The sequence below is a fragment of the Sesamum indicum genome, linkage group LG3 (assembly GCF_026168435.1).
Source record: "Sesamum indicum cultivar Baizhima isolate 11 linkage group LG3, ASM2616843v1, whole genome shotgun sequence".
Lineage (NCBI taxonomy): Eukaryota > Viridiplantae > Streptophyta > Magnoliopsida > Lamiales > Pedaliaceae > Sesamum > Sesamum indicum.
In genome coordinates this window covers 26,182,839-26,194,453 of record NC_142659.1, presented here as the reverse complement: position 1 = coordinate 26,194,453, position 11,615 = coordinate 26,182,839, and the positions used below count along the sequence as shown (strand labels likewise).

At 36.5% G+C, this 11,615-nt stretch overlaps 2 protein-coding genes across 4 annotated transcripts; one reads left to right on the top strand and one right to left on the bottom strand.

Annotated features, from left to right (window-relative positions):
* Positions 1–159: 159 nt before the first annotated feature.
* On the top strand, positions 160–5,124 carry LOC105158823 (uncharacterized). Of its 3 annotated transcripts, none has more exons than XR_016064992.1 (6): positions 160–610; positions 2,666–2,860; positions 3,353–3,469; positions 3,609–3,758; positions 4,359–4,629; positions 4,746–4,835. XR_016064992.1 is itself a non-coding variant. In XM_011075705.3 (6 exons), exons 1-6 carry the CDS (start codon positions 425–427, stop codon positions 4,879–4,881), a joined length of 843 nt encoding a protein of 280 aa, XP_011074007.2. In that variant the 5' UTR covers positions 162–424; the 3' UTR covers positions 4,882–5,124. The 3 variants fall into 3 exon arrangements, 1 of the variants encoding a protein (XP_011074007.2); XR_016064993.1 differs by having other exon boundaries at positions 161–610; positions 4,433–4,629; XM_011075705.3 differs by having other exon boundaries at positions 162–610; positions 4,571–4,629; positions 4,746–5,124.
* A 694-nt stretch (positions 5,125–5,818) lies between these two features.
* LOC105158822 (vacuolar protein sorting-associated protein 20 homolog 1) lies at positions 5,819–10,392 on the bottom strand. Its single transcript, XM_011075703.3, has 6 exons — positions 9,823–10,392; positions 7,346–7,498; positions 7,075–7,227; positions 6,514–6,597; positions 6,123–6,249; positions 5,819–6,029 (listed from the first exon to the last, which is right to left on the bottom strand). The coding sequence occupies exons 1-6, from the start codon at positions 9,922–9,924 to the stop codon at positions 6,004–6,006; spliced, it is 645 nt and encodes a 214-aa protein (XP_011074005.1). The 5' UTR covers positions 9,925–10,392; the 3' UTR covers positions 5,819–6,003.
* Positions 10,393–11,615: the final 1,223 nt, after the last annotated feature.

Below are 11,615 nucleotides of genomic sequence, written 5' to 3'. Positions count from 1 at the left end.
ATGAAATTATAAATAATTTGATCTATTTCATCAATAATTTGATAATTAAATTTATAATATAATTATTATCAATCCATAAATGATAATTCAATTTGAATTTTTTTTTCTCCTCTAAGCAAAGAGAATAAAGGCAACAAAAAGGAAGAGGAGAAAAAGGATATGCCCTTTTCCTCAAATTCCACCAAAGTCCTATTTATCATATCCTCTCTCTCTCTCTCTCTCTTCTGTGTTAACCCTCTAAAAGGGTTGCAAGAAAGGATGAAGAAAGTGGATTCTCTCCACAACTGTAAGCCAACCAATTAAGAACTACTACTACTCCTCTGCTTGACCATCATTATAAAATTGAAATCAAATCAGAAGAATTAAAGAGTCATTGACATTAATTATATTTTCAAGAGAGAGAGAGAGAGAGAAAAGGGGAGCAATGACAACACACTCTTTCAGGCTACTTCTGTTGCCCCTCCCTCATCTGGATACCTTCAAACTCTCTGCTGCCGTCGCAACTACTGCTTGTGGTGGTAGTTTTACCCATTTCCATTCCCTTTCTTTGTCTTCGCGGAGTGACAGAAGATTTGTGTCTTCTTCATGCCCTTCTTTCCGGAAAAACAAGGTACGATATGATTTTTTTTTTTTTTTTTCTGGCAATTGGTTTAGTTTTTTGTTCTTGTTTTTCATATTCGTTAATGCGTTGTCGTGATTGTTAATGATGTGCTGTGGAGTTGTGGGAATTGGGTGTTGTGTTGCTTGGTGTTTGACGAGTAGAAGATATCAGCTTTGCATGTCTGGATTATTAATTTTTTTCAGTTTTCTGATCTTGGATTATTGCGTTGGGATATGGGTTTCTTTTTATTTGCCTCAATTTCCGTGTTTTGTTTGGAATGGAGATGTGATTCTTTGTTACTGCAAGATCCTATCTTGGGCTCTGCCATGAAAAGTCTTGTGCTTGGAGATGCTCATGTGAATTTGGAAAGTAAAATTCAGTATCCGGATAGAATTATAGACTGTATTATCTCGTCCAGTGCATAGTTTCATTGTTTAAGTGTTATTTTCTTGTGCTGCATAACGATAGTTTTCTTTGGCTTGGTCTTTGGTGTCGAATGGGGATTTAGTATACTGTGGATTTGCAGTGTTTGGAGAGGTAAAATAGGAAAAGGATGAAAATTCTGCAGCTTTTTGCTGGTAGACGAGTACTTTCCATGTTTTAGAGGTTCAACTGTATTACATAAGAGACAAGATATCAGAAGGGCTCTAGGTCAAAGGCGAAGTTGTGTGCAATTGATTGTAGTAGTTATTGATAGAAGAGAGAGTGAGTTTATGAAATCCTTAATAAACCTTTTGTGGATACATGTTGGTATTGTTAAAGATTAATGCAGTAGCTTTCTACCTAGTGACAAATTTTAAACAGTGGATTCTTGTTGTAATAACATCAATAATATCCATTACCTTATAGCATATCTTACAAGTTGTATTTTGTCGATCTCTTAGATTGATATCTACACAAAATAAGAAATAAAGATATGTTAGCTTTTGGATAAAATAACACCCGAGTGAGATGCATCATGATCCTTTGTGCAAATTTAATGCATGATTTATTGGTTGACATCCGTCACTGATATTCTGTTTCTTATTCTATAAATGAATGTCTATGGGTGTTTGCATTTTAGTGTAACCAAATTTAGAAAAGGATAAGTGATTCTTTTACCTGCCATACCGATTTTGAGGCATGTATTTAGTGATTATATCTTATGTGGTTATTCGATTTCCGTTAATATGATATGAGCATTAAATTTGGGTATCTCAATGGTCAATCAGACAAGAATTGGAGGACCATCAAAAGGTCCCTTTTCTCCATCAAACGGAAAAATAAAAAGAAGTACAATGGGGTAATGTTCCCTTAAGGCAGCCAACCAGCTGCTAGACAATGCCTTTTGAATTGATTTCTATAGTTGAACAGAATGCATGCAATAGGAATAAAGTAACTTGAAATCTGAGCTTTTCTTTTCCCTTAGGAAATTGCATGGGTTTGTAAGTAATTTGGAAATTTCCTGTCGGTTACTCATGGAGTAGCAATTTGGAAATTAATTCATTTTTGTAGAACCAAAATTCGAGAATTCAACTAGTCATGACATCAGATGCGGGTTGGAAATAGGGTACTTGCTTATGTTTGTTGACCTGAGGAAACTAAAAGAAAACTATATTTAATGATGAGCTAGGGCTTCATAAATTTCTATGATTGACCATGAGAATTTGCTTAATCATGTAGCACGCTACATAATTTCAAATATATTTGAGTACTGCAGTTTGTTTTGATCTGTAGCCACTCTATTCACGAGGCACTTGCTGCTATATCCTGATTGTATCTATATCAACAATTTGTCTTTCTCTTCTATAGTAATATTGATGTGGTTATTCATGCAAATCTCAAAACTAATCAATAAAACGAATCCTATAAGAAAGGAATTAAGCTTGCAAAGTTTGTTGGTTCTTTTGTATGAATATGAATTCCGTAACAATTAAAAAAATCTTTTCCTATTCAGATACAGAAACTATTCCTATGACCTCGATCTTGGAAATTGACAAGTCGTAATCATATATTTCCACGCATCAGTTGGTTTTCACTAATGATTTACTACCAGGGGCCTCTGTTTTGTATGTGCTGGTATAGTGGCTTTGTGGATATGATAAAACACATCAAAGTATCGATAATGTAAAAGATGGAGACAAGAATGAGATCCAGATGTTTGGTTCTGATGAAGAAGTCGCAACTCAGATTCCAACTCAGGCACAGTCACTTGTTGAGGGGTCTGGAGCAGTTTTGGTCTCCGAGTATAAACCTGTTGCCGATGTGGACTACCTACAGGTTTGTCGATCTTGCCTGCTTTATCTGTATTCTATTTTAGAAATTTGCTCTGTTTCTTTTGTAGTGTATTCTTCAGATGACTGACTTATTTGTACCATCTCAGTTTAACTTTTAGCTGGGTATTAATTGTACTCAATGTGTTCAGAGTTAGAGATCTAATTTTATGGAGCATATTTGTATAGAAGGAATACTGTATATATGTTACTTGGACCTTCATACTGGGTTGATCAATTCTCTCCTATTTTTGTTTCAGTAGTTGCTAGACCTTTGTCTACGAACTTATTTTTTTTATTTCACATTTAGTAGTATCTGGCTGTGCTTTCAGCCCTCGAAGGAAGAGAAGAAGGCTAATAACATGAGAATATTTTTGAGTTTGCAATTAGCCATGTTAAAGTTTGAAACCTTGCAGCAAATACAACAGGATCAGGCTTTGGTTTGTTGTTGGCTGATTACATGTGTATAACAATCAATCACTTTAAATGTCTTTGTCAGGAATTATTAGCAATTCAGCAACAAGGGCCTAGAGCGATTGGTTTTTTTGGGACACGAAATATGGGGTTCATGCACCAAGAACTTATAGAGATTCTGAGCTATGCATTGGTTATAACGGTACTACTCTCACTTGCTTTGATTGATCTGACCCTTATTGTGCATTGAGTTGAATATCATGTGATATCATCGTCTCCTCTTGTTTCTCAGAATATCCTTATGAGTTCCTACCTATGGATTCCCCGTTTTGTCATTGCAGAAAAACCATATATTTACATCAGGAGCATCAGGCACTAATGCTGCTGTTATCAGAGGAGCTCTTCGTGCTGAAAGACCAGAGCTGCTAACTGTAATATTGCCACAAAGTTTGAAAAAGCAACCTCCAGAGAGTCAAGAATTACTATCTAAAGTAAGATTTAGCATTTTGTTGTGTTATGTGGGACTCTTGGAATAAATAGCAATGTTGTAAGATGATTCACCCTTACTTAAATAGCCTTCTACCAACCCTGGATGCTGCATTTAAACTATTAGATGGAGGATGGAGGATGGTGGATAGTGAAAACTGGAGGTGCTGGCAGATGGTAAATGTGAGGAGAGCTAATTGCTTGTGAGTAGCAATTTAATTGTTTTGGAGGAAAGGATCAGGTTATAAGGCATGTGGTAGAGGAAAAAAACAATATAAGAATTAACAGCAAAATAATCAGAGAAAATATGAGGATTGTGGTATTCAAATGGTTGGAACCGCCAATATAGTGTAGGATTAAGGTTCTGGGATGTATTAAGAGATTATGTTCCAACTTTTCTTGTCTATGTTTGCATGAGTGGTTTTTGTTTCCTTCTTGTGACAAGTTAAGGAGACAATACAATAGTACAATTTGATATTAAGAAGTTATATGATGAAGTTTTGGATTATCCTTGCTTAAGTGTTACCCCTTGAGCTTGACATAATTTTGCTTGGTTGCATTAACTTACTCGCTATTATTGTGTATTATATGACAAACTGTCCAAGGTGCTCAGACTGATCCAAAACATTTCAAAACCTGTATCGCGACTGTGAGTTTGTGCATTGATTGGATAATGCAGATGCACCCGAAAGAGAAGGCCCCAGACCATGAGTGACTGGAGAGGGAGGACAGAACAATTTACAGACCCATTTCTTTATTCATGTAGGTGGTGGTAATAGAATACTGTAAGAATCCTAAAATAAGTTTTTCTTGGCAGGTGAAAAATGTAATAGAGAAGCCCCACAACGATCATCTTCCGCTGATAGAAGCCAGCAGGTATGCAAACACGTCTTCCAGGGCAGCTTTTCTTGTTCCCTTACTTGCATGTGTCGTTTCAGGTCATTTTAAATAAATTTCCATTAATAAAATTCCAACTTGAACGATAAATGCAGGTTGTGCAACATGGACATCATATCACAAGTGCAGCAAGTTATTTGTTTCGCCTTCCATGACAGTAGACTGCTCATGGAAACATGCCAAGAAGCCAAGAACATGCGAAAGATCGTTACCCTCTTTTACCTGGATTGATTGCGGCCCAAAGCCTCTAATTTATCTGTCCATATATTCTTCAAGAAATGAAGTCTTGATCTTGCTACTAGATTAGACTGAACAAAAATGGTCTTCGTTTGTCTTGTCGAGTTGGCATACTGGCCAAAGAGGAAAAGGGGCCTCTCTAGGCCGCTTTTGGCAGAACAACGATGGTTTTCATTCTGTCGATATGTGCTATACAATTAGAAATTCAATATAAAATGATTGATTTATTTCTCCTTACCTTCCTTTGTCAGACTGCTTTTATCTGTTTGCATAACTTGAACAAATCTGGTCTCTCCTCTCCATGCATGGTTTGCTGTATGCTTATTATGATAGCAAGATAGCGTGTGTTTCTGTCTCTCTAGTAATAAATCCATCCGTCATGTGTTGTGATGACGTGAAGGAGGGTCAAAATTATTATATTCATATTACAATTCGAGAAGACAGAGATCTATTTACAGGAGGAATGAATGAAATCATAAAATCAAAGGTTAATTACACTTACCACCGAAGTACATCCAAGATCACAAACGTCTTGCTAACTGCACCCGAAAACAATAAGCAGATTTTTTGTCCCTTCTGATTTAATTGTAAGTTTATTTGAAATATATTACTTTTGATTTGTTGTAAAATTTTACTAAAATGAGCAACAAACCAAAACTAATAAATTTAAAATAAACTTACAGTTAAACTTGTAATGGAAAATATTTTTTTAACAATTATTAAAGACCATATTAGTGGCACATTAGCGCCGGTCAGTTAGATCTTTTTGGTATGTTTAGAATAGTAGGGGAGTGCTTGCAATATTAAATATATTTCAAGAATGACAAGTCTTAATTAACTCTAAAATTAGTTATTGGAATTTCGGGATGAAATAAAGATGAATATATGATAAGATAAACAAAATAATTAAGAATAGAAGTTAGAGAAAGAATCATTTTGGTACATAAGTTTTGTATTAATCTGTAAGATCGTATCAGCCAATTAGATGGACAAATGTTATGTACTGGAAAAACCAAATGAAAAAATTGAAAACTAAGTTATGTTGAGTGAATGCTGGCAAAAACGCATCTCTCTTGTATATAAAGACGGCTGAGAGCAAGCAATATATTTTCACCATCAAGCAGCTAATGGTTCCTCCATAACTGCATTTAAATAGACGGATCAAGAATCAAATTCTAAGAAGAAACACATAAACAGGTGCTTGGAGAGGGAGGGAGAGAGATAGAGAGAGAGACCTTTTTTCCGTTCAGAAATTTCACCCGGAGTATCTTCGACTGCGTCATGGAGAGCTGGAGCTTTTGATGGCACGTCTGGAAGATCCAGCTTCTCTTCTCGTTCATCTGAAAGATCTTGAGATGACATCTGTACAAAACAAGAAGCGCATTAGTTCATATTTTATTTAACTAAGCTGACACTCCACAACTACACAAAGATCCATAATATACGCAACATGGCGTTAACTCCTCGAAAATACAAAGAGACAAACAGAGATGATATTTTGACAAGCGACAGGAATACAACATAGAGTTGTGCAATTTGATCTATCTTAAAAGAAGGAAAATATAATTCCAGATGAAAAAGTAAAGTTGCATGGTTGAAATCGCAATTTTGTGAAGAAAAGCGGACCTGTATCTCTAGTTTCTCAAATTCTGCTAATATTTCCTCTTCATCTTCAGCTGATAGCTTCTCTCCCAGAATTGCATTAATTTCCTACAAAAGAGAATGACTGTCAGTGGAGGGGAAGGATACTGAAGAGACTTATTGCAAGAACTAGAGGTGTAAAAGAATCTAAATGCCAGGATGATGCCTTTTCTCACAATAAATAATCTATTAATTGCAAAAGGTAATTAATAAATTCTAGTACGGTATTACTACATCTTGGTTCGTCATTTTGTTTGGGGATGCGGGATCAGTTCAAAAGAAGGCGGCAGAGAAATAGAGTCTGGAAATGGTTACTGAATTTAGCAAAACATCGACTGTGCAATTTAAATGAATATAATAACTCAGAACGCAAGAAGCTTGAACTCAACGTACGTTCTCAAAAACATGGTACAAGCAGAAAGGTTTTGCATATATTAACAACGAATAAGAGCGGATGACTATTATGAATGGAAGTACACTGAGAAGCTCAATTACTAAGATAAATGCATACTTAACAAAGATACTGGAGAAAGAAGGAAAACTCACATCTTGATAAGCTTTTGCCTCAGCGGTGTCGTTCATCAGTTTTTGAACATCATCCAGGTTGATCTCACTTTGTATTGCTTTAACCGCATTGTTTCCAGCCTTCAAACTCTCAAATACTGCTTTTTGTTTGCTCGCCAGTTCAACATCAGCCAACTGAAGCATATTCATTCTCATGTGCCGCGATGTTTGATCAACACACAAAATGTACAAAGCAAAACACATGGAAAGAGGATATCGAGGGATGAAAAGAACTCAATCAAATTAAACCTACTTGTTGCTCAACATTGATAAGCCAGGCATCAACTTGCTTCAGTAGGTCTTCTTGGACTTTCTTCTTCTTCAGAGCTAACAAGGCCCTGTCCTTTTTCTTTTCACGAAGCAAATCTTTTGCAGCTTGCTTCTCAGCTTCAACAACAGCCTCTAGCTGAAAGCAGGACAGTATGGAAGTATTAATGCAGGAGTACCACTGATCATTATGGTTATATTTACTTCTGATATGTAGAAACAGTGCTTTTGTTCAATTTTGATTAGTCATAATCCTGATGCTGAAAGTGGAAGGTTCCCAATTTATCAGATGCATGGAAGCTCAATTAATATATTAGTGTAGTTACCATGCATCAGATATCTACCCAATGAAAAGCTTCATAGAGACCAAGGAGCACACAAAAGATTTGTTTAACTGCAATTCTACGAATTAACTCTTTGTAGATGATTAAATGCATCATAGAAGTAGTTCATGACTTCTGTCCAGAAAATGTTGCATCTGTTTATCTTTGGGAGCCAACACATCAGGATAAAAGTAGAAACGAAAAACACAATGACATCTACAATGAGCATAAAACGACAATTACAAGAGTTAGACAACTTAATCAGTTTACTTTGTTAAAATGGTAATAACAGAAAATGAAAAGGAAAAAATTAATACAAGTCCTTCTTTCCATTTACAAGTCATAGAGGGCATCAGGTACATCCTAATATGTTTTCATGCTATATTCCACAATCAGGCACTTGACAGGTGGGGGAGGCATTAGTGGTGCAGCAGCAGGGTAGAATCTGAAAACATGTCATTCATGAATTATGTAGTTACATAATGCGTAACCAGACAACATCCAAAGTAAGAATTGAATTAAAATGTTGATAGTTTAGGTGACAGAAGCACTTGAAGCCCTATCCTTATAACACTATTCCAATGAAAACATTGACACAAAAGCTACTAATGCTAAATGTGAACCTTGTACAGATTACTAGAAAAAGTCATGCCCTCTAAAGGAATAATCCTTAGTATGTCCCATGCTTCTCCAAACCCCATCACATACAAATATATACATGCATATGCACATTATATGCATGTATAACAAAATATATATCAAATATGTCTATCATGCAAGTACTAATGGTTTATTATTGAGAGCATATTGCCTTTATACAGGTGAAAAATACAACAATACTTGCAACAATCATTTAGGTGACCACTCACCTAATGGTTTCAGTTGCATCTCCTGTGAAACTTCCAGGAAGTTTTTTAGTCTTTTTTATGAGAAGGGATAAGTTGCCCATTCAGAATATCACTAGGAAAATTTAGAATTAACCATGGAAATGCATTATGCATGACAAAGATGCCAAAGAAGTACATCATTTATCAAGAAACACCAAACCAACATGGGATGTTCAAGTTGTTGCAAGTTACCAGATACCTGTTGACAAGATTTCATCATAATTATTTTCCTAAAACTAGAAGATTGACAATTCTGAACAGCATGGACTATCTAGTTCTATGGTCAATTATCCTGTATTTGTGTTGCTATGATGAGACTAACAGATAACTGGTGATATCTCCAAAGCTAATTCTGGGATATTCCAGAGAGATCAACTATGTGAACCATTCCATGAATACGAATCCTTTTCTAACTAGGAACTCGTAAGCCTTTATGCCTGACTAATTTCATTTCATCAATCATGTGCACAAGGTCATTTGTACAATTTTCCAGTCCAAAGTTATGACCATAAGGTGTAATTCGGTGCATGTTCCTAATAAACCACCTTAGAATTGCATTAGGAAAGTGTCTTGTGTGAAGTTTTGAGACAAAAAGATAATAGAATCGATGTCCTCTTCTAATCAAAATCAGAATTCTTTCCTTTGATGTACTGTCTTCCCTTGGCTTTCCGATTTCAGCTTCATTGGTATCTATGATCAAGGAGAAGATAATACCAACTATAAAGTAAAGTCATACTGATGTTAATCACGCTGGAGTAATCTCAACCTTATTCATGACTAAGATAAAATCTTAGAATAGCAGCGAGGTGATTAATGAAAGTGCACCAATCACAGAAAAATAACAAGAGAACTATTGAATTCCAAATATAAAGCAGCAATGTTGCAAGTCACACGAAACAATCATCGAGTGATCATTACATAAACTAACTTTCAATCAAAGAGAGATAAGAAATGCATTCTAGACGAAAGCATTCAACTCTCAGAACCATGCAAAGAACAGAATGCAAATTCCTTGGAATAAACAGAATAACCCAAATTAAGTCTTGGTTAATCACCTGCCACATTATAAAGCTTTCCAGCATCGTTATGTCCCATTTTTCTTTGAATTGATCGATCATATAATCGAAATCATGCATTTCCAAAACATAAAGATTCAACCTTTACGATGAAAATCCGTCCAAAATCAGGACTTTACGAAAAAAAAATTAAATTAAGAAAAATAATTAAGAGTATAGCCCGGGGGGGGGGGGTACCTGCTGCTGGTATTGTGCAAGCTTACGCCTTTGGGTTTTGAGGGAAAGAATGGCCTTGTCCACTTGCGTGATTTTTGGCTTCTTCACCAAAACATTCCCCATTTTTGTTAATTATGTGTTGCCCAAACACAAAATTTTAAAAACTAATGACAGATAAGAAGATTATTCGGGATTCTCCATTTACAGAATGTTAAATCTCTCTCAGCCCAGCTGTTGATACCTAATGGGACAGAGAGAGAATTTGCCGAGTAGAGCCGCCGGTCTCTTTCCCGGGAGAGGTTCGGCCATAAACCTCCAGACAACGAACGTTCGACCCGCCAACTTTCACCGTAAGATAATCTTCTTATCGTACTTAATATGCACAAACAACCACAAGTTAGCTGGCGGCGGCGGTGGGCGGCGGAGGAGGCTGACGGAGGATCTGTGATGGTTAAAGGTTGTCAATGAACGGGAGAAATGGTAAATGGAGAAAGAAACAATAAGTTAATTTGTTTACATTTACTTTTATTTTTTCATTTGAGTTTGCTTTTTCTCTTGAAGGTGGTTGCTTCCGAAGTTGCATGGGGATTGCAGAATTCGGTTCACCGACCCAAAATTGGCAGAATCGAAATTTAGGATCAATTTTTGATTTTATAAAAAAAAACAATTGGCTTTTACCGATCGTTTGTTTTTTTATTGTGGTGATCGAATCGAGTTGAAAAATCAAAATTTTCTATATATTTTAATTTTATTAATATATTATATATTATATTTTTTTATTTTAATATTATTTTTTTCTTCTCTCTCTTTTAACTCGCTCTTCAATCTTTACTTCATCAATCTTCAAATATTTAAAATATACAAAGATGGCATGGGAGCTTGTTTGTCGACCAGTTGATAAAGGTGGCCAAGGGGTTCAAGACATTGCTACACTTAATCGCGCACTCATGTGTCTTAAACTGTGGACTGTAATTCATGGTGATAGTGTGTCCGTATGGTCAACTGGATATACCTCAGCCGCCTTTGAGAGATGTCCATTTGGACGGTATCGGAGCGGGGGGGGGCGCTCTTAGGGCTGGTTTAAACTTCTCCGATTATGTCCTCTATTACGACATCTTATCGACTACTGTGTTGGTGATGGGGCATCATTCTATTTATGGCAGGATCCTTGGCATGTGTTTGGGCCACTTATTCATCGCTTTTCGTGGGATCCACAGCTTACCAACACACTGATGACGGACAAGGTTAATATGGTGATGGAGGATGGACACTGGCACTGGCCTTTTCTCACTCATATTGAGTACTTGGAGATTCTTCATAATTTACCTCCTATATATGGCGGCACTAACTATCTTTCATGGGGATCGCAGAGTGCACCGACAGTTGCATTAATCATTCACTCTCTTAGGACTCCGGGGCCCAAGATAGGTTGGTATTCACTACTCTTGGGTTCCTTCGAAATACCCAAACATGTCTTTGTTCTCTAGCTGGTTATCCTTGGCAAACTGTCCACCGTGGACAAGCCTTGGTTCTCCAAATTGGGGTACTTCTTGTGTTTTATGTGACGACGGGACTCCCGAAATACATATACCCACTTGCTCTTTCAGTGCAAATACTTGAAGCAATGCTTGAGGGTGATCCGACAAATCCTCCGTTTTGACTAGTCTAACCGACCTTGGCCGACTGATATCATATGGGCGCATAGATGGAAGGGGAAATACTGTATCTCAGCTTCATATCGTACTTTGCTGGCTGAGCTGGTCTATCACATTTGGCGTGATCGTAACTTTCGACGATTTGATGGGCGTAACCGG

Bases quoted from the DNA above. Each gene is read 5' to 3' on its own strand.
- LOC105158823 (XM_011075705.3), top strand. From the start codon at position 425: ATGACAACACACTCTTTCAGGCTACTTCTGTTGCCCCTCCCTCATCTG. The intron at 611-2,665 runs GTACGATATGAT...GTGCTGGTATAG, and splicing joins CTTCTTTCCGGAAAAACAAG to TGGCTTTGTGGATATGATAA. The intron at 3,759-4,570 runs GTAAGATTTAGC...TTTTCTTGGCAG, and splicing joins GTCAAGAATTACTATCTAAA to GTGAAAAATGTAATAGAGAA.
- LOC105158822 (XM_011075703.3), bottom strand. From the start codon at position 9,924: ATGGGGAATGTTTTGGTGAAGAAGCCAAAAATCACGCAAGTGGACAAG. The intron at 7,499-9,822 runs GTACCCCCCCCC...TCCTGCTTTCAG, and splicing joins TTGCACAATACCAGCAGCAG to CTAGAGGCTGTTGTTGAAGC. The intron at 7,228-7,345 runs GTAGGTTTAATT...AATATGCTTCAG, and splicing joins TTATCAATGTTGAGCAACAA to TTGGCTGATGTTGAACTGGC.